This window comes from Balaenoptera physalus (genome assembly GCF_965194825.1).
Source record: "Balaenoptera physalus genome assembly, chromosome: 5".
Classification (NCBI taxonomy): Eukaryota; Metazoa; Chordata; class Mammalia; order Artiodactyla; family Balaenopteridae; genus Balaenoptera; species Balaenoptera physalus.
Window position 1 is genome coordinate 67,138,676 of NC_138884.1, and position 25,988 is coordinate 67,164,663.

General features: G+C 33.0%; 1 protein-coding gene and 1 long non-coding RNA gene across 2 annotated transcripts in view; both read left to right on the forward strand.

Annotated features, from left to right (window-relative positions):
• The window catches only part of LOC309661921, an 859,734-nt gene that overhangs the window by 30,797 nt on the left and 802,949 nt on the right, over positions 1–25,988 (forward strand). The gene's annotated exons all lie outside the window — the stretch shown is intronic.
• Positions 18–25,988, forward strand: part of TECRL (trans-2,3-enoyl-CoA reductase like) — a 132,122-nt gene continuing 106,151 nt past the window's right edge. Inside the window, exon 1 of the mRNA XM_082463894.1 lies at positions 18–14,090. Coding sequence (XP_082320020.1) covers positions 13,857–14,090 — 234 coding nt within the window. The 5' untranslated portion in view covers positions 18–13,856. The remainder of the gene's footprint in view (positions 14,091–25,988) is intronic.

The window sequence follows — 25,988 nt, forward strand, 5'->3', positions numbered from 1 at the left end:
ATTGTTTCTAGATTTTTAAAATACATTCTTAATGTGTCAAATGATGATATGTGCTCGGAAGAAATGATGGAGGATAAGGACCCAGACTTGTGGCCAATAGAGACAGAATGGTTAAGAACTTCCTCTTTAAAATGATGATATTTAAGCAGAGACCTGGAAAAAAAATTTTAAGTGGTCTTGCAAATTATCTGAGTAATTGGACTCCAAGAAGAGTGAAGACAAGTTGCAAATCTCAGGGGAGAGATGCTTGATGTTTTCCAGAAACAGCTGAACCAGAGTGATGGAGCAGAGTAAGCAAAGAGAACAGTGGGGAAAGACAAGATATTGGGGCTCCAGCAGTACAAGACTCTGCAGTGTACATTATCTTTGCGTTTACTTTTTAGGGAGATGATAAGATAGATTTGGTTTACTCAGGGCTTGGCTTTTGAGAAACAAGATTAGAAGAAGGAATAGGAGTTTGGAGGCTATTGCCATATTCAAAATGAGAGATGATGATGTCTTGAGCGATGTGACGTCTTCACAGCATTTTCTGTGAAGGTTGTGAAAATGCTCAGACTCCAGTTATTTTTAAACAATAAACTCAGCAGCATTTGCTGTTGGACTGGCTATGGGTTGTGAGAAAGGAGAGAGATAAGGTTGATTCATGAATGCTGGTCAGAAAAACTAGAATTTCCAGTTACTGAAATGTAAATCACTGCAGGGAGAATGTTTGTTGGAGAAAATCAGGATTTTCAAACTTTTTTTGTTTTTAGACATGCCATACTTGAGACGTCTCTTAGGTTATTTATCCACATGAGATATAAGTAAGTAATTGGACATGGGAGTGTGGTGTTTATGGTACAGACCAGAGCTGGAGCTGTGATTTTTTTTCCCCATGCATAGGCTGCATTTAAAAGTATATGACTTCCTGAGAATCCATTGCTCACTATTCCACTTTCTTCATGCCTTTGCTCAAGTACCACCTACCCAACTTTTCTTAGCACTGATTTATTTTTGTCCTTAATATTTACCACCTTCTACTACACTATATAATTTGCTGTATATTACAGGTCTCTCTACCCAACAGAATGTGCACTCCAGGAGGCAGGTTGCTTGTTTATTTTGTTCATTGATATATCTCTACCTGTTGAAGGAGGCCATCAAAAAGATGTGACCACCAATTGACCCATGAGCTGGACCTGGGCAATTGGAGGCTCCCCACCCCCTCCCTGTCCTTTGAATATGCTTTCAGCTTGCCTTCCCTGCTCCCAGAAGCTGCTCCAAGCATGCAACCTTGAAATAGAAATGTGAAGCTATCCTTACTGGTATGTGACTGTGACTGAACCCAGTTAGGCTCTAAATAAACTTTTAAGGTTCTGGTGGGCAGGTGAAGAAATCTACTTGTCTTTTGGCTGCCCAAGACAAACCTCATAAGTAAATTCCCTTGCTTTTTAAAAGTTACCCCTGCCAATCTGGAGTGGCTACCTTTTTCTTAGGTTTCTCCCTACCCTCTGTGTAAGGGGGCCAGTTTCAGACAATACCCAGAAAGATCCGAGGAGTTTTTGAAGTAACACTATCACCCAGCATAGTGTCTGGAACGTAGCAGGTGCTAAGTGAATATTTGTTGATTAAAGAAAAAGCCATAAAGCAGGATAGTATTACTTAGAGAGTGATTGTTATATGGAGAAAGCAAGAGTTTTTGGACTAACACAAGGGAAGAGCAGTAGCATTTAGGGGTTCAGGAGGAATTCTAGAAAGAAGTCCTTGGGAAACTATGCAAGTGATAAAGAAAGAATGAGGGGAGATGGCGTCTCAGAGGTCAAAGGTTGAAAATGTTTTAGAGATTGTGACTTACTCGGTTAAACACTGCAGACTGGTTTGAAAACTGAAGGCAGAATTGAAAATTTGATTTGTAAGAAGAGGAAAGGAAATGGGATAAGGATTTCAGATAAGATTTGTAAGGGTTTCTATACAGAGAGGAACATAGAAATAAAGGGTAGATAGATGGAAGAAGACATGGGGTAAAGAGAAGTTGTTTATTTTTTAATATCAGTGATATTATGACATTTATAAGCTAATATTAGTGATACTGTAAGAAGAATTTAAAATGATGATACAGAAAACAAAGAACTAATTGCTGGAACAATGTTCTTAACCAGCAAAAGGAAATGGGAATTTGTGTACAATTGGAGGCTCTGTCCTTAGGTGGGAGAAGGTCAGTCTTGCAATATGAGTGCAAAGAAGTAGGAATATATGGGCACAGAGGCAGGTTTATTGACAGATGTGGAACTTGTCTTACCACTGCTTATATTTTCTTATTGGTATCTGAAGAAAATTCAACAGTTGAGAGAGAGAAGAGTGGGGTAAAAGTGTTAGAAGAATAAGAAAAAAGGGAAAGTTCCAGACACTCAGATATGTCCAGTTAAATACAGATGTGTCAGGAGTGGGTGGCAAAATGTACGGATTAGCCCTCTCCAAACAAAGTCTTTTACTATACATATTGGGCAGAAGAGAAATGATTTTATAGCACATAATTTTCTGTTAACTATTATTATTAAGAACTCATTTTATACATAGTTTGATATATATGAATATTATCACATTTACATATATACACATATGCACTTTCCTTTTTCATTAGCATTTAACCTTCAAAAATTTTAGTTTAATTTTCAGTAACTTATTCAGTTTAAGTGCTTTTAAGGTCGACAGGCATAATAATAAGATTTATTAACAAGAAAGTTAATAGACATAATACTTGTTGTTACATAAACTTGAATAGATGTAAAATAATGTTAACAGACACATACTTGTTTATAGAAAGATTTTAAATTGTGTTGTATCAATCAGGAGTGAAATAATAAGCACATTAATATTTATCACTTAGCTGATGACCTATGTGATATTTAGAACCAAACTTTAGAGTGTTTATAAAATCATCCTGCAGATTTACTATTTACAGACAGAAGAAAAGAGTCAAGAGAAATAACTCTAAATTAGAAGAAAAACAATTTATGGCATTTTTCATAGTTCCTGGTATAAGGTATTGGTGCAATGTAAATTTCATAGTAATTTTATGGTAATTATTCATTTCTATAATTTATTCTAAAGTGCCCTTTATGTGTAGACACCACTAAAATATAAATGATGTAATGTCATAACAGTGAAACTCATTGCTCTGAAGACAAGCCAGGAAACAAAGCTACTAATACACTTACTAGGAGGTTCAAACTTGCAAGATGCCATGGATACCTGGAGGAAAACTCCAGATCCCTACTATTTTTTTCCATTTAATCTCATCACAAATGAGAAATACATTTTAAATTAAAAGCTTGTAGCCTTATATATCTATTCTTCATCTCTTTTGAGTCATATAGTTTGAGCCTTTTTCATTTATACCAAAAGTACTTCTTATTTTTAAGTAGTTACAAGGTTAAAGAGTAACAATAATAATATAAAGAACATCCTTAACCAAGATTTACCATTTTTTGACTTGTATAAATACATTTTATTTTCCTAAAACTATTTGAGATTTAGTTCCAAACATCAAGGCGCTTTCTTCCTAAATAATTCAGCATTTATTTCCCAAGTACACTTTCTTACATAATTATGTTAAAAATTATTCAACTTAGAACATTAACTATTTATACAAAGATATTAATTAATATACAGTTCAATGTGTCTTCAATTATCTCAGATTCATCCTTTATAGCATTACACAAATTTCTACCTTATCCTGCATCCAATTGAGAAGTAAATATTAATTATTGTTCATGTTTCTTTAGTCTTTCTTCATCTGAAACAGCTATTTAGTAATTCTTTTACATTGTAATTTTGAGGAATTTAGTTCAGAAGTCTTATTTATTTTTATCTGATATTCCCTTATGATTAAAGTGAACAATTATTTTTGGAAGGAGTACTACAGAATTAATATAGCCTTCTCAGTATATCATATCAGGAGATACAAGATATCAGTTTATGGTATTTTGTTGATGTTAATATAGATCACTTATGGTGATGGCTCCCATATTTCTTCAATGAAACATTACCACTTTCCCTCTTTAATCTGTGATTATTTGATAGACACATTGAAACTATGTACATATCATGTTTTATTGTCCATTGAAGATTCTTGCCAGAAAAATTTTAATATAATGATAGCAAAATGGTGTTTTTGTGGTTCTCTTATTCCTTATTACTTGATATTCTACTGTAAAGAATTACCATTCTTCACTATTTATGTAATTGCATAGACCAATAAGAGAGGAGATACAATAAAAATCCTGTATTTTATATCTTTCTGATATATGATATTTCTTAATTCATCTATTGTCAGTACATTCTACCAGGGGACAGAAATGGCAGAGTTTGAGTATGACTCTTCTGTTTTCTTTTTCTTTATTTTTTTTTTAATGGAGTATAGTTGCTTTACAATATTGTGTTAGTTTCTGCTGTACAGCAAAGTGAATCAGCTATACATATACATATATTCCCTCTTTTTTGGATTTCCTTCCTATTTAGGTCACCACAGAGCATTGAGTAGAGTTCCCTGTGCTATAAAGTTAGTTCTCATTAGTTATCTATTTTATACATAGTAGTGTATATATGTCAATCCCAATCTCCCAATCCATCCCACCTCCTCCTTCCCCCCTTTAAAACAAATCCATACATTTGTTCTCTACAGAGTATGACTATTCTTGATTGGATGTTCCTTTGCTAATATAATCAAAGGAATATTCTGGTCCCACATATAATCTAACCCAATATTGATATTCACTGTACTTATTAACATAAAACTATATCTTACCCATTGTTTTATACCATCTTAAGCATAATTTTTATATTGCCATTAATTTGTACATTCATTAAATTTTTTTGAGCACCTTCCATACTACACACTAGGTATTGTGCTGTATCTTTCAAAAACAGGTTAAGATAAATACCGATATTTAAAGAAAATACAATTCCTTTAGAGAAACTGCATAATATACCAAATCAAAAGACAAAAGAACATGGCTCTGAGCATGGTGCAGTTTAATTTCCTTATATAGTAAACAGAAGGATCCTGTGATGGCCTACTTTAGTCCTTAAGAAAATTGTGTAATTCTGGGTATCACTATGGCCCAAGTAAATTCCAGAATGGCTAGGATGTAGGAATGGCAGGAAAACTGACTCATGGTGCAAATTTAGAGTGAATTGAAGTCAGAGAAGCAGAAGCCTATATATATATGTCAAGGGACATTATGTTTGTTATTTCATTAAGAGCAAGCTCCCCAAAGAGCAGCATCAATTGTTCTAAGATATCACACACACACACACACACACACACACACGCATTTGTAAGCATAGATATACTCACACATAGATGATATTGTGTGTTTGCCATTGCAAAGTGTGTGTTTATCATTTTGCAGTCACATTTATATTTTGATACTATATACATATAGCTTGTTGAATGACTTTAACTATGCAATGACAAATAATAGATCCCTACATACGTATTTAGCTCTGTATGTGTATGTATGTGGCCATAAAAGGTGATGCTGGAAAGTGATTAAGAACTTGGACTGGTTTGTGACTATGCCACTTTTTGACTATTCACTTTGGTGAAGTTACTTATATTCTCTGTACCTCTTTCTGCATCTATAATAAAAACTATATTATACAGTTGCTATGTGGATAAGCACTGAGTATATTGCCTGCACCATAATAAGCCTCACATGGTCACTGACTATTATTCTGTGAATACCAAATACTTCACTACAAGCATAACTTCTGCTGTTTTCTAAATAGATTAAACTATGCAAATCTTGTGGCATAAAATGTATAAAAATGAAAACAACATTACAACCCCAGAGAATCACCAGACAAGATAATATTTCAAATAGTGCTAGTCAACCTCTTTCCTTCAAGGTGAAAATGCACCTCAAACATCTCAGGTCATACTACTTAAATTATTTGAAATGTGCATGAAAAACCTAAATAAAAATAATATTATTGACTTTTAAATTATGAGGATGAAGAGTTTAATACCCTCACTCTGTTTGTACTGTCTCATTCTTATCTTTCTGATGTTTTTAAGTTTTCTTGAAAATCTATGAAACCAAAAAATGTGCTGGCCTCAATCCCCCAAGCCCAATGAAGAAAGAAGCTGTACATAATAAAAAATGAACACACTGAGTCCTTATTTCTCAAATGGAAAACTTTTTGTTTGACCATGATTTCCTCACAACTTACCAAAGTAGAGATAAAACTGACTAGAAAGTGTATGCATTTGCTTCTAAATATATAGACCCCAGGTATTTGGATTTTTTTTTTCAAGTTTTTCTTTCAACATTGAGAAAGGAACTCTGTAGTGCACACAGTTCATGGCAACAAATCCCTTACAGAGGAGGAATAGGCATGGCCTCAGCTCCCAAAATAAAGGACAGCACTTGCCAACACACATCAGAGAACAACTGCAATCGCGTGGCGGACTCTGGGAAGGGCAAGCCTGAATGTCTGGAAACTCTCCAGGGATGAATCAGAGAACACAGGAGAGGGCACAGCCAACTGCCGTAATGAAAACATAGTGTGCAATCAAGAAAAAATGAAGAAGGCAGAGCTGAGTTAAAGACTGAGATTAAATGGTTTGTGGTGAGTTTGTAATTTATGTAAATGGCCCAAAGAAAACATTTTGGTAAATACTGAACTCAAAATTAAAAAAAAATAAAGACAAGTTAAATAGAAATACATGGTCTGCTTGAAACTGAATATGAAGTAAGTTCCATCTCCTTTGTACTTTTCCTTTTCTACAGATATTTTAATTTTACAAGAAACTTGAACCTTGTACACACAAGATGAGACTATGTTTTCCTCAATTTAAAAAAATGATTAAATCTCCGTTCAATTGATTCACTTTTCAGGAAACCATTTAGTTTCACCATAGTCTTAGTGAAATACAGAGACTTCCAATCCAGTCTAATTTATTAGTTACTAATAATGTATAGGATTTCACGGTTCATTTTCACAAACATTATTTTAATGGTACAATAATCTTGTGAGGGAAAGACTACTATGCAGATCTTATTTCTATTTGTTTTTTTATTATAGCTGATTTTAAACAGGGAGCAAACTTTTAAATATTACTTGGATATTATAGTTAGAAGGATCATTAGATATCATTCTGAGCATGCATTCATTTCATGAATGATACAACCAGTATTAAGAGAAGTTTCCCAGTTTAACCAGTTATCACACAGCAGACATTGGCAGAGTTAGACCAAGAATCTACATCTCTGAATTTAACTCCAGAGTTCTTTCCCCTACGTTTCAGCTACAGTCTTTTTTAATAGAACAACTATTATTTATCTATAATCTGAATGAATTTACTCATCATTAATTCTTATTGATGACTGTTTTAGATCAACTATCCTAATCTGTTGGTCAAAACTGTAAAACTGAAACTTTGTCATGGTAAAAACACCTGTTTTTCTCTCTTAATCCTTTCCTTTATTACAAGTAATTTATTTCATATAACCAAAATAAATACTCAATTATTATATAAAATGTTTCAATCATTATCTATTAGTTCAAATGGTAACATCAGTGGTTTTAACCACTTAGTAGTTTCATGACTTTAAGAAGCTTGTGTAACAAATCAGGATATAAAACATTCTTTTGGGAAAACTCATATCCTCTGGAGACTCAGAAAATAATTTATTTTCATATTACTGAAGTCCTTTCTATCTGCCTTTAGCCTGCTGATTCACAGCCCATTTCATAGTTCATTGGTATCACTAAAATTGAGAAAATTAGAGAAAAAAATAAGACTATATCAACTTTATAGAGGAAGAGGATGATAAATATACTTGCAGGTATTTTAAGGAGTCAATTGAACTAGGTTAGAAATCTGTCGGCCCATCAGTGTGGTAATTATGAGTAGATTTCATTTTCCAGTGACTGTAACCATTTAGATTTAGAAAAGTAGAGAAGAGGAATAATCTGAATGCTTGAGTAGGGTGATGGGGTAAAGAAAAGCATAGATCTGATTTTGGGAGGTATAAATCTGATTTTGGAGACAACACTGAGAATGTATGTTGTATGTGTATATTGAATGCCCTCCATTTTTCAGAAACTTCTCTATTTACTTTATATGCATTGTCTGACTATATTTCATAAGAGTCTTGTGAAATTCATAATGTTATCAAAATGTGACTGATAATGGAAAGCTTGACATCACATAGCTATTTAACTATTACAAGGAACTTCTTGAAACCATACTATTTCCACTAAAAATGTTATTTGCTAGACTCATATTACTTGCTTATATATTTGCCTAGGTCCAAGTATAGTATGACTTGATGCTTATTTTAATATTCTGCTCCCACCTTAACTTCCTAAACTCTAATTCTTTGTACCTTATATATAAAATTTTCTTATGAACATTGACCAAAAAATATCCATGACAAGTGGTTTGTCTTTGGCTTCCTATTTCTTTCTCTTTCACCCAACTAACTCCAGGTTTAGTGTCTTTGAGGATTTACTCAGGTGAATCCTGAGTACAGATTAAAGACATAGGTCTTATCATGAAGTTTTTTCTATTATCAAAGGAGTCCAGTGACTACCTTATCGTGATGTCATTGATTAGTATCTCAACTTAAAGAGGAAAATTTATTCACATGATGATTTATTCATTCAACAAACAATGTTGAGTACTTAGTATATGCCAGGAATTATACTATGCCTTGAAGGTAGAGTGATGGACAAAATTAGATCTGATCTTTGCCTCATGAATTTTATGCTGTGGTGGTTAAATATCACAAATATGTTTGGATAATTACAATTTTCATTACTTGACTAAAGTATCAACAAAAAATGTAAATACAGAGAAATGAACTACTCTCCAGAAGAATGGCTGAGAACAATTTATCCAAAGATGGGCATAATGCCCTTTCTTTTTACATTTTTGCCATTGATTCAGAGCAAAAGTGTATCAATTCTGTAAATTCCCAATATTATAATTTTATAAGAATATTCATTGTTAACATGGAGATGTTCAAATTTAAGAAACTATGAGTTAGAAAATCCACAATGCAATTTTGGAAATACATGGAGTATCTATCATAAAAACTGAACTAAGAAGACCCTCAACATTGAAGAAGAAGAACAAAGTCAGATGGCCAACATTACCAGACATTAAGACTTATTATGAAGTTACCATAATAAGGATGATGTGGTGTTGGCAAAAGAATAGACAGATAGATCAGTGGAACAGAATAGACAGCCTAGAAATAGACCCACACAAGTATAATCAAGCAATTATAGGCAGGCCAATGGAGAAAGGATAGTCTTTCCAACAAATGGTACTGGGACAGCTTGAAAACCACATGCAAAAAGAAAATGAATCTATTCACAGACCTTATATCTTTCACATACATTAACTCAAAATGGATCATAGACATAAATGTAAAATTCAAAACCATACAATTTACAGAAAACAACACACCAAAAGCCCAGTCCATGAATGAGAAAAAGTGGTAAGTTGGACTTCATTAAAATTTAAAACCCTTGCTCTGCAAAAGATACTCTTAAGAGAATTAGAAAACAAGACAAACAGGCAGAAGGCATGTGGAAAACACATATCTGATAAAGGACTTATATCCAAAATACAAAAAGAACTCTCAAAAATCAACAGTAGGGGGAAAAAAAAGCAATTACAATATGGACAAGAGATCTGGACAGACACCTCACCAAAGAAGTACACATGGCAAATAAGCATAAGAAAAGATGCTCTACATCATTTGTCATTAGAGAATTGCATATTTAAACAATGAGATACCACAACACACCTATTAGAATGGCCAAATTCCAGCAACAGTGATAATACCAAACACTGTAGAGGATGTGGCGCAACAGGAACTCTCATTCACTGCTGGTAGGAATGCAAAATGGTACAACCGTTTTGGAAGGCAGTCTGACAGTTTCATACAAAGCTAAACATAGGCCTACCATTGAATTAAGCAATCACACTCTTAGTTCTTTACCCAAATAAATTGAAATTATACTCATACATAAACCTGAAAACAAATGTTCACGGCAACAATGAAGATGTCCTTCAATAGATGAATGAATAAGTAAACTGTGGTACATTCATATAATGGGGTATTATTCAGTGATTTTTAAAAAATCTCTAATTTTAAATGCATATTGTTAAGTGAAAGAAGCCAGTCTGAAAACATTACATACTGTATGATTCCAACTAATGATATTCTGGAAAAGGCAAAACTACAAAGACAGTAAAAATCAGTGGTTGCCAGGAATTCAGGAGGAGTGCAGAGAGGGATGGAAAGGTAGAGTACAGGACATTCTCAGGTCAGTGAAACTATTCTGTATGTTGTTATCATGGTGGATACATGAATTTATCCATTTGTCAAAAGTCATAGAACTTTAGTTTAGTTTAGTCCTAAAACACCAAGACTAAACTCTAAAATAAAGTATGGACTTTAATTCATAAATATCTATCAATATTGGTTCATCAATTGTAACAAATGTCTCACACTAATGCAAGATATTAATAATAGGATGTATAGTGTATTGGGAGGGAAGAGAATAAATATATGGGAACTCCGCACTTTTAATTGCCCAATTTTTGTTTGAACTAAAACTGCTCTAAAAATGTCTATTAATTATTTTAAATGATCTCATAAGAAGTAGCACTTCAAATGGAAAATAAACGGAAATGATATGCTTTCTGTCAAAAAGAAATAAAAAAAAAAAAAGAAATGAAAAATATGAGGATAAAGAAAAATGATATTGTAAGCCCCCCCTTCACATTTTACTGTAAGTAAATGCAATTGGAATAAAGATTCCTGTTTTATAGTGCATTGTTTTATAATAGTTTTCTATTATAAATATATTTAAACTGCAATCTAGTTTAAAGTGGTATGCCAGGTCTAGTATTAAACAAATAGTAATTCATGGTATTAATTTCATTATGATGTATTTAGCAATAATCTTAAAAGAACACCTTAGCATATATAAAACATTTTATTTTTAAAGCTACTTCAAAATACAAAATGAAACAATGAATAGCATAATATCTGAAATGTTTTTTATTCTCTTCCAAAATTTTTAACTTAGGTGACCAGCACAGACAAAAATCTACAATTTTCTCCTTTTAAATAATGCCATTTTGCACCCATTTTTTCTTTCTCCATTCCTTTTTTTTTTTTTTTTGCATGTGTCGGTATATGTTTACTTCATACCTTTTACTTTAGAATAATTTTACAAAAACATTGAAAAGAAAGTTTTTTGTGTAGTTTTTACTCAGTTTCCCCTATCTTAACATCTTGCATAACCTTGGTCAAAACTCAGAAATTAATATTGGTATAATACTATTAATTAAACTTCAGATGTTTTTCTTATTTTACTGGATTTTCTATTCATTTATTTACTCTTCCAGAAAACAATCAGGATACCACATTGCATTTTTATTCATGTCTTTACATAGTCTCTTTTGATCTGCCATAGTATCTCAATTTTTCCTCATTTTTTATATTCTTGACAGTTTGAGAGAATATTAGGTATTTTTGTAGAACGTCCCTCAATTTGTGTTTGTCTGATATTTTCTCATGGTTAGACTGAGGTAATGAACTTTTGGAAGAATACCCCAGAGGTGAAGTGCCCTCATCTCATGATATCAGTTGGTACATGATATCAGCATGACTCTTCATGGTGATATTAGACTTGGCCTCTAGGTTAAAATGCTATTTGCCTGCCAGGTTTTTCCGCCATCAAGCTTCTATTTTCCACTTCCATTCATTGTGTTACTTAAGTGAAACCCACATTCAAGGGGAGATTTTTATATATAATTTGCAATTCTTGTGTATGAAAATTTCACCCCTTGTCCCAATTTATTTATCTATTATTTATTCAATCACTTATTTATAACAGTATGGACTCAGATATTTACACTGTTCTTTGAGTTAGACTATATTATCATCAGTATTTATGTTCTTACTTGAATTATTCCAGTGTTGGCAATGGGAGCTCTTGCAGTTTGGCACCTGTGTCCTTCAACTATTCCCCTTTTTTTTTTTAAAATAGAAACTATCTCTGAAGATTATATTATATGGGTTGCACAGTTATGTTACCTTGCTATAATGTGCTAGTAGTTTACCTCAGCATGCAATTAATTTACATCATTCTGCCTACACCATTAAGATACATTTATTGATCGATTATTTATTAGTTGATTATTTGTTTAATACATATGTATTAGGCACCTGCTGTGTGCCAGACACTGTTCTGAGCACTGTGGACAGATAAGAGGATGAGATTAGAGATATAAAAAAATGCTGATGATGCAGAGCCTTGTAGACCTTTTCAGAGGAATTTGGCTTTTTCATTACATAAAATAGGAATCCCCAAGCAGTGTGTTAAGCAGATAACTGCATTACCTGTTTTAATATAAGGATTGATCACTAGCTGCTGCCTTAAAAAGAGACTATAAATTGACAATACTGACAAAGGGAGGCCAGTTTGGAAAAGCAATACAGGTGAGATTGATGCTTTGAAGTTAGCTATGGAGATGGTGATAGGATTGTGTTCTGGATTTCTGATGGATTAGATCTGAGGTGTGGGAGGAAGGGGAATGTTAAGGGCAATCCCAAGTTTAAAGTCCTGAACAACTGGGGTGATAAAATTGACAATGTGTGTGTGTGTGTGTGTGTGTGCACAAATGTATATACACATACATCCCTGTCTTCTATTTTTAATAATAAATATTAGTGTGCTGGTGGTCTAGAGTATGAAAATGATAACTGAACAATGTGTAAGTGAATCTCCAGCACATAATGTGCAGTCCAAATTTTTAAAAGTACATTATTTTATTTAATTATAAAAGTTAAGATTAGTTTCATGTAGATGTTTAGATTTCCCCCTCTACTATTGTAGCCATTTTCTTTTTCATGTTTTCATTGAAAATAACATCCCAGAATACTTTCCTGTAATATTCCTTTGAATCGGTGACACTATAGTTTGGATTTTTGTCAGTTGTTCCTTCACCAGATTTACAGGTCTCAGAGTACCTGGAATCTTTCACAAACCCTTCTTTCCAGTTTGTTTATCACTTTTAAGTGTTCATTCTGAATTATTTGAATTTGCCATAACCTAGTTTTGTGATAAATGTGATGTTCAGTACTGATTTTATATACAAACTTAATGATTTCCTTATGATGTAATGTGCATAAAAATGTTAAAATAAGGTTTACTTCCTTTTCCTTAAATTATAAAGTTCCTCTCTATATATTCCAATCTCATAGATGATTTGCCATTTTTCTACTCCCTGTATGGAATGAAGAACTTGTCTGTTTTCTATCAGATGTATATGTGTGTATTCAAAACATGGCACAAATCTTTATCCTAGGCAGCATTTACCAAAAAATGTTGTTATGTAATAATGTACTAGGTATTTTAAAATCTAACTATAAGCAATATGCTAATTTTAAATACATCTACATGTGAATGTGTGAATAATAATATATGTGTTTAAAGATTAGTGTATCCAGAATTCAGAGTTAAAACTCTTGTCTATTCTTTTCTTACTTTGGAATTTCAGATACTACTGGCCATATTAAGAAGCAGAGATAAAAGGAGAAAGCTAGAAATAATTTGAATGCTGGTCAAGTAATCTACATTGCAGCAATTCACAATAGTGTGTTATATATAGAAAGAGATCAGTCATTGTTTTCAAGCCTGCTAAATAAAACTGAACTCTTGGAATTGCATGCCACTTGACCTTTCCAGGTTTCACCAGCAGTATTTAACTTGTTTGAAGGGAACACACTTGCAAGTGTCTCCTGTTGACAAGACAGATTCTCCTGGTAGTTCACACAATGTTCAAAAGGCACAAGTTCCTTGCTTCAGAACGCAGGAGAGAATTAATTTCCCCAGGAGCTACACGGTCCATGCTGAAGAATGACCTGAGAAATTTTCACTCTTTGTCGCAATTTATACTCTCAGCAGGCCCTCTAAGATCAACTCCAGCAGTTAAACATTCAAAAACTACTCACTTTGAGATTGAAATACTTGATGCTCAAACCAGAAAGCAGATATGTATTGTGGACAAGGTGAGTTTTATTTACTTATTTAAACTTCTCTTTTTTGCCCCAAAGATTATTGATCACTTGCATAATGCTGATAAGACAATACCAAAATGTATCTCTGGATTTTAATATTAATTTTAAGATGAGTGGGATGGATACTTTATAATATACTTTAAAGTATACTTTATATACTTTGTTTCAGTAGAAAATATTCACTGAATTTTCATACTCAATTTAAATGGTACCTAATAATTATTAGGTTTTGGTTTTCCTCCTAACATTGGCCATTGGCAGGAGGTAAAATTTTAGTGCTCAGCTTCTCAGCCTACATGACAAAATGTCTTTCTCTTCATGTACTTCCTTGCATATTCAAATTTTCATAGAGTCTTAATAGTGTTTGTAGAAAACAGCAAGCAAAAGGCCCCAAAGTTATTAAAAGTAATATTTAGCATATGTGATAAAATCTAGTCATTTGAAAATTATTTATAATCGATTTAACTGTCTTGAAATATAACCATTTCACTTTTTATGAAAAGTTAACTCATTTCAAAACTACAGTGTTAAAAACAAAAACAAAAACAAAAACAAAAACAAAAAAAAAAACTAGTGTTTAAGTTCTTAAAAAGAATGTCTTGCTTAATATGCTATTCCTCTATATTCATATCACATATCAATGTTTCACTAAGGAAAGATAAGATAAATACTTCCTAGGTTAGAAAATTAAAAAAACAAATATATGTGTGTATTGTAGATATACATGTGTATGTACAATATTCTAGTCATTTTCAGTTTTTCTAAAGTTTGAAAAAACATTAGTATTTCAATTTATTATGAGAAAGACTGACATTTTTAATAAAACATATCTTTATTTTGCTTTACAGACAGGTTGAATAAGTTTTTTTTCTGTTGTTCTAAAATTAAAATTCAATCACTGATTCCATTTATCTATGCTCTAGCTGTGTTTCTAGATAAAAGGAAAAGAGAAGAAATTGTTTACTTGCTTCTAATTGCCAAGAAGATAATATATACTTTCTTATTTAGTAATTATAACACTATGACCAGCCTATTACTCGTGTAATATTAACATTTATTTACATATGGAAATGAAAAATGCAGACCTTTTACAAGTTCATGCAGGTCATATGTGGACTATATGAAATTCAAAACCATTTCTTTGCAACTCTAAATCATATTCTTTTCTATAGTACCACTGGGGCCATGTATAAATGATAAATATGAATTATGTATAATAGACTTTTAAATTACAAACTTCAGGCATGTTACCATTTATTTTAAGTATCTCAGTAAAATGTATTTTTTATATCATACAGGAATAAGACAATTTTGTTTAATTGAAGTATAGTTGATTTACAATGTTGTGTTAGTTTCAGGTGTACAGCAATGTGAATCAGTTATACATATACATATATCCACTCTTTATTTAGATTCTTTTCCCATATAGGCCATTACAGAGTACTGAATAGAGTTCCCTGTGCTACAAGGCAGGTTCTTATTAGTTACCTATTTTATAAATAGTAGTGTGTATATGTCAATCCCAATCTCCCAATTTATCCCTCCCCCCCATCCCCTGGTAACCATAAGTTTTTTTTCTACATCCATAGAATTTTAAAAATAAAATTATCATCCAGAGGTTGTTGATGTTTGCAGTTTCTCACTACTGAAAATTTAAAACTTACAAGGAAAATACAATGAAATGAAGGGGAATAAAACAATAAATGGAATAGATGTTATACTTGTCAAGGATTTCCAAAGACCAAAATTCTAAAATGAGGCTGGTTGTGTCTTTTCTGATATGTGTCTAAACGTTAACACAAAATCTACTTTAAAGTAATGAGAAAATGTTGGGCTCCTAATTATTTTCCTAGTACATTTAAAATTTCTGTTTTTGAGTTTTTATTTGAAGCTAAGACACGGAGCTTTACATTTTTAGGTATTAATTAAACTGCACAAAATTTAAGCATGCAGAAAGCCATCATTCTTTCGAGGTAAGGATTTGGTTACACTTGAACTTTAAGAGTCCTGGTAATTGCATCTCCAGTGGCAAAACTTTAGGGAAACTCAGTAGGCTAGCTAGAGGATTAATTTTGGATTCCTCACAGCCTTTATTGCACAATCAACACCATCTGATGTGCAACTTACTGCATCCAAATCTCTGACTTGTCAGCGGCACAAATTTTGTTTTGTCTTGTTTTAGCTTTGTAATTTGGTAAATTGTCTCATAATAATGGCAAGACATTTAAAAGAAAAAAAAATCTGGATCAGTTTACTTTTTTTTTGCTTAATGATTGTAAACATGAGAAAAATTTTGTTTGTTGTCCAATATATTGTTTTTTTCTTGGACAAATTAACAACTATATTAAGAGTAAGGTCATGTTAATTGCCTCTCATTAGACTTGGTTCTACCCAGTATACAAAAGAAGTGTTGCTTATAACTTGGTCCCTGTCTTTCAGTAACTATAATGTTATAAAGTAGTCAAAGTTCAAGGTCATATATTTTGGAACTAAGTATACCTGGACTGAATCCCTGCTACATCAGTCATATTTATCAAAGGCTCGGGAAAGTCACTGAATTGCTGATCCCCAGGACTCTTATTTAGAACATAGGTTAATAAAATCTATTTTGTAAGTCTAAAGTGAAGAGTAAGATATGTAACACATTTAGCATAATGTCTTGAACGTAATAGGGAAAATAATTTTTTTAATTCAATAATCACTTGGAAAGAGAAATTTAATTTGCATACAAATCCAAGAAAAAATAAGTGATGAAACTCATGATACTGGCACAGTCTGTAAATTTGACTTCTTGACAATTACCTATTGACATGATCTGGTATAATGCTTATGTTAGATATGAATTTTCAAATATGAGTAGGATGTATTTTAGTAATATATGCTGATCTCATAAATTTTGCTTGCATCTAGATATTATAACTTTAACTTCAGAATGGACAAAGTATTTACTCAAGATATTCATAAGACAAAAACATTAAATGAATTCCTTGGATTAAAGAGAACATATTGAATCATGTTCTTTTACTTACAAACACACACACACACACACACACCCCCCAAAGAACCACAAATCCTTCTATTGCCTTCATTATCTTCTCCAGCTTCCATCCCATTTCTCTCCTTACTTTCATTGTGTTCATGTTGTCTGTACACATTTTCCTCTTCTCATTCTATACTGAACCCACTGTATTCAGGCATTTGCCTCTATCACTTCTCAGAATATGAACTTGCTGAGGTCACCAGTGAGGCAGTGATAAATACCTTGCTAAATCCAAAGGTCAGTTCTCATGCTTCACTTACTCAGTATATGGGCAATATTTGCCACTGCTAAGCACATCCTTCTTCTGAAAACATGTTTGCTATTTGAGTTCCAGAATAACACACACATTTTTTAAAAACCCACATCATTGGCTTCTCCCTTTTCTCTTGCTGCTTCTTCATTATTTGACTTATTAGGTGTGGACTGTCACCAACTCAGTCATCAGGACTTTTCCACATCTTTAATCATTTACTTTATGGAATCCTATAGCTTTAAATATCATCTGCATATTCATGACTCATAAACATAAAACTACAGCTTATTCTTTTCCCCTGAAATACAAATCCATTTATCTATGTATGTATCTATCTGTGTATTTATCTACGTATCTATGTATTCATCCATCTATCTATCCATCTATTTGGATGTTTACTAGGCATTTCAAACAGTGTGTCTAAAACTGAGCACTTTGTCTTCCCAAAAAAATTTTCTACAGAGTTTTCCAAATCAACAAGTAGCAACTACATCTTTCAAATAGCTCAAACCAAACACTTAGAGGCATCACGACTCATCTCTTAATCTCAAAGCCCACATACAATCCATCTTCATGGTGATACTTTCAAATATATCCAAACTGACAAATTTTCACCACCTCTAATGCCCGCACTCCTAAATCTTTCCTCTGCTCTGTCCTTAGCGCATTCAATATATTCTCTACATAGCAACCAGAACTAGCCTGTTAAAATCATGTCAGATAATATCATTCCCTACTCAGAACTAGTCAGTGTCTTCCTTTAGGTCTTTACTTACCTGTCACTTTTTCCTTGGGGCCCTTCCTGACTACCTGTGTAAAATTGCAAAATCTGCCAGTATCCTCTATTACTCTTCCCTGTTCTACTTCTTTACTAACACTTACCACTATTTAACATACTGCTTATTTTCCTTTTTTTAATTTTGGTTATTATTTGGCCTACCCCTATTATGCCAGTTTCACAAAATCTGGGCTTTGGGTATTTTCACTCCTGTATCTCCAACATTTAAAACAGTGCTTGGCCCAAAGAAAGTGTTTAACCAATATTTACTGAATAAATCGATGTCTGTTCAAGGGATATATGGATTTGACAATGCACTCATGTTTAGCAGCGACAGTTTCTGGATGGAGGAGTATGATATTTGAAAGTACTTTTTACTATTTTCTAAATCTAATTATAAATCAAATAAATGTAAATATATTCACATAAAAGGACATTTAATTAAATCATTCCACTGAATGCCCAAATTCCTCTTGGCTTGCTCCCAACAAAAATGTATAGAATTCAACTTTGTACTGTGTATAATTTACTAACAAATAGTCATGTTCTGATTACAAAGACTAAACAAGCTCTTCATAAAGAAGGAAATGCAGATGGGAATATTTAACTGACGTAGTTATTTCTCATGAATAATTAAAATAATATAACTATAAAGAATGATGAAAATGGAGAGCAGATTTTTAAAAAAATATTGTTAAATATCACCTTAATTATTTTTTGGAACATAAAAAATGTATATGAAAAATACATTTTAAAAATTTAACAGTGTAAAATGGGATAATTTCCAGTTGCTAACTATTTCTGTCTCACTTCTATTTTTTTTTTTTTTAATTAATTTATTTATTTATGGCTGTGTTTGGTGTTCGTTTCTGTGCGAGGGCTTTCTCTAGTTGCGGCAAGCGGGGGCCACTCTTCATCACGGGGCGCGGGCCTCTCACTGTTGCGGCCTCTCTTGTTGCGGAGCACAAGCTCCAGACGCGCAGGCTCAGTGATTGTGGCTCACGGGCCCAGTCGCTCCGCGGCATGTGGGATCTTCCCAGACCAGGGCTCGAACCCGTGTCCCCTGCATTGGCAGGCAGACTCCCAACCACTGTGCCACCAGGGAAGCCCCTCACTTCTATTTTTTAAAATGTCAGAAGCTTATCTAGTGACAAGTGGATGATTCAAGAGCAAGGAAAGAACTCTAAAATGCTAGGGTTGATAAACATTTCCAGTATCATCACATTCTTTTTTCTTTAATCTTTTCTTCAAGGAACTTGACCTCAAGAGCCCTCTATCACCTATATACTCTAAGTAAAAATTCTCAAAAGTTTTTTAAAGGCTTCTTATGAATAAAATAAAGTACTCAATAATTCTCCTATCCTTTTAATGATAAAAATACCAATGTTCACCAGAAAACTGTAGAGAGAATAATAGGGTAGTAAGACATAAAAACTGTACTTTCAATACTTCAGTTAGAAAATTTGAGAATTCTTAATGTCTGAGTTTGCCACTTTTAATATTTCACCTTGCGCATGCGATTTAGCATATTTATGCCTTAATTTGCTCATCTGTAAAAAGAGAATAGCACCTGCCTTAAAATGGCCTAATGGCAGTTTTCAGAATTTCATGTATAAGTAACAATATCTTCTTTCTCTTCCATTACTCCTCTTCTTTCTCCTTCTCTTCTGTTTTTTATTCCTCTTTTCCTCCTCTATTTTGTTACTCTCTTCTTCCCATACCAGTCCCCTTTCTTCTCTCCATCCCCATCCCCTTCATCCTATTTCTTATGATGCAGCATGATATAATTGAAAGTTTATGACCTTTGGATTTACATAGACTACAATTGTAATATAAGTCTGGCCTGCTTTTTCTTTTTCCTTGGATATGGTCCAATACCTCTGCCCCTTATTATCTTTTTCTATAAAAGGATTTAGATATTATTATTCTTCCCCTATGTAGATGAAGAAAAGGCGGCACAGAGACTTGAAAAGAAGAACTTAGTGTGTGTTAGAACCAAGCTTTGAACCTGGCTAATACACATTCTCTGCTTTGCTCTTAACTATTATACACTATAATGTGAAAGATTAATGACCTCCATTAGTCAAAATTCTCATGTTCTGTTTAATTTCATGATTGGGGCATCTGACTTCCAATACAATGTGTTTCAGGACAGAGGTAGGAAGGATCTTAAGCATTCTGTTTTATATATATAAATATAAAATAGCATTAGTTCATATTCAAACCTAGAAATTAAAAATATTTTAAATTCCTTTTAATAATAAAGACAAAATGTGCTCAAATTTTTACATCATTAAAAATTAAGAAATTAAAATAAATAGTTCCTCCCAAAAGAGGTAATTAATATAATCATTTTCTATGAACCCAGAGGATCCCCAATGTCAACCTCTCTTTTATATATACTTGAGAATTCCATAATACAGCATGTGGTTCTAATTTCAAAAAAATCAGTGTTTAATATTATCTGCTCTGATTTATATTTCTCTCAGAAAAGATGGACCTATTATATATATTTGGTCACAATATATAGTCCAAATATATAATGTGATGAGAGACAATGTGGTAAAATTGTTTATGCTCTGAAGTCAGACATATTTGTGTCTGCATTTGAGCTTTGCAAATCATTAATTGCTTACCACCTTAACATATTACTTAACTACTCTGAGTCTTGGTTTTCCAAGTAGGGTAAATCACAAATCAAAGTAGGGTAAATATCTATCTTCCAGGAGTATCTAAGGATTTTATATTTGTATGCAAAATGTAGCACCTTGTCTGCCACATGGTTATTTTTCTGCTAATGAACATTGTATTTTAGATAGTGGCAATATATTTTAAAATATTATTATTCCATTAAAGTGGGAAAATAACTGAATTGATACTTTTCTATTATGACTATAAAAATTTAGGCATTTTTAAATGATAGTTACTATTATCCCTTTCTGAAATGATTAGGAAGCATTAGAATTAGAAAGCATAGTTACAGGGACCCATCTTTGTAACATCAGTTTCTAGAATTCTATAACCAACTCTCATACTCCAAATAATATGCATTGGTTACTTATACTATGTTATACCATGAAAGATACCAATGGATATACAAACATTGCATGTCAATTTAATAGTAGAGAAAAAAATAAATATACTCTAGGTACCTATTCATGAGTGGCATTTACAAAACTAATATATAGTATTACATATAATCAACTAAATTATGTCTATATTTTTCTACTTTCCAATTGTATCACCATCTAAGAAAACTGTTTTTGTTTACAGTTAAGCTAAGAAGATGTCATTTCTATCTCCTAATATATAAGATGCAATGATACTCCATTTAGAAGGTCAACATAGATGAGTAAGTTTTGAGGATGCCTCTAGAAAGAAAATAGTCGAAACTTATCAGATTCAGTCATTCTCCCATTCTCTATTTTGACATTTTATAGTATCACAATCAAGTATTTATTAGTTCAAAAGATATTTGTTGAGAGATGTGTTCAATGTTTTATTACCTGTTTGAGATAACGCATTAACATAAACAGATACAATTCCTATCTTCATAGATTTTATTCTCTCCTGTGGAAGACAAATAGTGTAGAAGTAATTTTAGGTGCAAAGATATCTACATTGTGAGAGGAAAAACGAGGTAATTTGGGGTGGTAAACAAAGGAAGATAACCTGGTCTGTGGAACAGAAAAATCTCCCTGGAGAAACGGTGTTTATGTGTGGCCCAGACAGTGAATAAGATGAAGAGAAGTAGGAGGATATGACAGACACTTAGGAGATAGAAATAACAGGACATGTTGTTTGGTTGTCAAGAATGAGGGACACGAAGGATGTAACTATGATGTTAAATTGCTGTTTGAGCAACTGTAGATCCTGAGGATGCTATAATTTACTGAATTTTTTTTGTGGATTCTTATGTTTGTTATTAGTTTTCTTTCCTATTATTTTTCAGACAAGTAGAGAAGCAGAGAGGACACAAACACTCAGTTTTGTTCATTTTAAGTTGGAGATCTTTGTGAGATAACCAGTAGGCTTTTGATTGTGAAGATCTAGAACTCAGGAAGGTGGTCATAATGAACTATGTTGACTTGGGAATTAAAAACATATAGGTGGGGCTTCCCTGGTGGCGCAGTGGTTGAGAATCTGCCTGCTAGTGCAGGGGACACGGGTTCGAGCCCTGGTCTGGGAAGATCCCACATGCCGCGGAGCAACTGGGCCCGTGAGCCACAACTACTGAGCCTGCGCGTCTGGAGCCTGTGCTCCGCAACAAGAGAGGCCGCGACCGTGAGAGGCCCGCGCACCGTGATGAAGAGTGGCCCCCGCTCGCCGCAACTAGAGAAAGCCCTCGCACAGAAATGAAGACCCAACACAGCCAAAAATAAATAAATAAATAAAAAACAAAAACAAAAACATATAGGTGGTCTACATTTCTCTAATAACTATACTCGAATAAAAATTTTTAAAAATACAGGTGGCCTCTGCAGCCATTGGAGTAGAGAAGATAAAATTAAGAGAGAACAATAAGATGGATGGGAAGGGAAAAGAATCAACTATAGAAACCTGAGGAATTCTAAAATGTAAAGATTTCAAATAAAGAAGAGATGAAAAAGGAAACTAAGGAGAAGGCCCCAGAGTGTTAGAAGAAATATGGCACATGTTATATTACAGAAGCTTAAGAAAAAATATTTGAGTAAGAAGTGAGAGATCAGTAGAGTCAAAAGCAGCTAAGAAACAGAGAAATACTATAAGTATCCCTTGAATTGAATGCTGCAGCGTTCATTGTTGAATTTAATGAGACCATTTTAGGTACAGTGACTTGGGGGGAAATCTAGTCTAGAATGGGGATGACAAGCAATGGAGAATAAGAAATTTGAGTTTCCTGGAAGGCCCTTCTTTTGTAGGTAGGAATCTTGAAAAACAAACTTGTCCCAAACTCTTCATTCTTTAACTCTATTCTGACTCTTAGGTAAGCCGATTCACATATTTGGGATTATCTCCTACCTTTTCTTTATTACTCCATGTTTCAATATTCTATAATACTCATTAGTCCCAAAGAGTCTTGGAACTGGCATTTCTTTCAGTTTTGATCAAATTTGATTCCTCTGCCTGCAGTGTTCTGTCACAGTCTTATGCCTAATTCATGTTCATTCTTCATTGTCCAACTGAGATGGCAACCCTTTCGTGTGCCAGTATTATCCCCTATAAGCAGATGTGTTCTTTGTCCCAGTAATATCAATAATTGGTTGAAATCTCCATTATGTACATTATATAATCTAGTAGCTGGGAATGAGCATTGGTACCTGTCATAACAATTTGAAAGAGTAATTTTGTGCTTGTTCAATCAAATAATCTTTTTAAAATTAGGATTTATTTGGTGTATCAGTATTTATTTTTTTTAGCAATTTATTTTCATTGTATTTTACAAATGTATTAGTTCACAACAAAATAGAAATTTTTCCAAAATTATACTTTACCCTACATAGTTTGGGAAGTACTAAACTAGATGACATGAAAATGACCTTTTCAACATTGCCACGATTCAAGTAGATCAAATGACCTAAATGCTCTTGTACAATAAATGTACCTTGGATGCAAAATTAGAACATGCCATATTCATGCTCCTCTTGGATTTCATTCTAAAGATTGCATTTTCTTGAAAGGCAAAGTATCAATAAAGTAATAACTCTCAAAGTTTGTGTTGTAAATATAGAACAAAACTTATAACTAAAATGACACATTTTTAGACAAATGAAAGTGAATGATATCTCCCTTGGAAATTTAAAATGAATCATATTTCCCTTGGAAATTTAAAGATGAGGTGAAAAAAGAAAGCTAACCATTAAAGGAAGAAAATTAGGAGGGTTATATTGTGCAATCAAAATAGAACCTGTTGGGACTTCCCTGGCAGTCCAGTGGTTAAGACTTTGCCTTCCAATGCAGTGTGTGTGGGTTCGACCCCTGGTCGGGGAGCTAAGATCCCACATGCCTCACAGCCAAAATACCAAAACATAAAATGGAAGAAATATTGTAACAAATTCAATAAAGACTTTAAAAATGGTCCACATCAAAAAAAAAAAAAAAAAAAAAAAGAACCTGTTTCCTATTAATTCAAGACTGAATGAAGAAAGTTAATAGTTGGAATCACATGTTTAAAAAATACATAAGACTTAGACAATATTTTCCATGTAAAGAACGTAGCTGTGAAGTGTTGTGAATTGGTGACTATATCCTAGATAGACATGTAAAGGTGAGAAGGTTATGTGTACTTTGTTATTCAAATTAGACAAAGAGCTACTGTATTTTAGGTTACATGGGGTTGAAAATTAAACACATTTCTTTACCCTGATATGCATGAGTCAAATTGGAAAGAGAGATTACACATTTTAAAACAAATTTTATAATATGGCAAAAAGCATAGGAGAGTTTAATACAAATTATACTAAGAAGGTTGGGGAAAGAATACTTTTATCTAACAGAGGTTTAGGCATGAGGATGAGAAAGCTGAATTCATTGGAAGGAGGGACTCAAAAAGATCTTTAAAAATATGCAGTACAATACGTTCCCACATGTGGGGTAGAAAAAACATCCTCTCAGAAAAATAATTAGCATAACAAAGGCAAAGAGACAGAAAAGTAACAAGCAAGGTTTCTGGCCAGATGTAAATAAGTCCATGGTGTGATGCTGCAGAACTCAGTGAACTGAGAATAGTTGGTATGAGTGGGACTGATGGTAGGGGGCCTACATGCCTTGCAAAGGCATCTGGACTATTTAATTCTCTTTCAAACCAGAGGGGTAATGTTTTCAGATCTGCCATTCAGAAAATTAAATCTGGCAACCATGTGGAAGATAGAATTAATATTAGAAAGACTGAAGACAGAGAGTTCAGTAAAACTGGGAAGCGAATCTTTTGTGAGCCTGTTCAGGACCAACACATTGGGAGGCAACATGACATCAGAGGATCTGCATAGGCTTTGAGGATACTCAGTCACTTCTCACACTTAACCAGCTTGTGACATTGGGCAATGACTTTGTTTTCTTTGCCCTTATATTTTACTGACACAAGTTATCTCATTGGAGGCACCTGAACAAATACCACCTTCCATGAGGAATTTCCACTAGGAAATGGCTAAGGCCCAGAGCCTTGAATAAAGTAGGCTAACAAAATTTACAAATTTAATAATACTAGGAGAATTCTCAAATCAGCTAAATATACTAAAGAACTATAAAAGGAAGGAAGGTTTAACAAAATGTTTACATTGTAATAAAAGTATTAAAGTTAAATTATTTTTTCTTGTATGTATGTGTGTATCATCAAAGTTTGAGGAATAAGTATAAAATAATTCAAATTAAATATAAATCATTGGGCACATCTTTAGGATACATTTGAATCTTTAAGTAAATATACTATATATATGTATATATATATATGTATTTCTAATTTAATCTTTACTGAATAAGTATATAACAAAACAGAATAATTATGTAATGAATATACAGTAGTTTCTATCAAATATAGTTACAGCCCACATAGGTTAGACAAATATATGTATCCAGGTTCAATAGAATAGAATGTGGTATTACAGGTGAAAGGAATATTCCATTGCCATTTTATTTCAGTTTAATTTTGTTCTCCTGGGATTTTGCTTTTTGGATTTGTAATGAATTTATCTAATTAACACTTGTTAAGTGGAGCACATGGTGCCAGATGGTAAGCTGAGATTCAACAACACACCAGAGAGAAACTGAAATTGAGTTTCATACTCACAGGTCCTAGAGGAAGTATCCAGCAGGCTTCAAGGGACTACACTGCAGAGTACA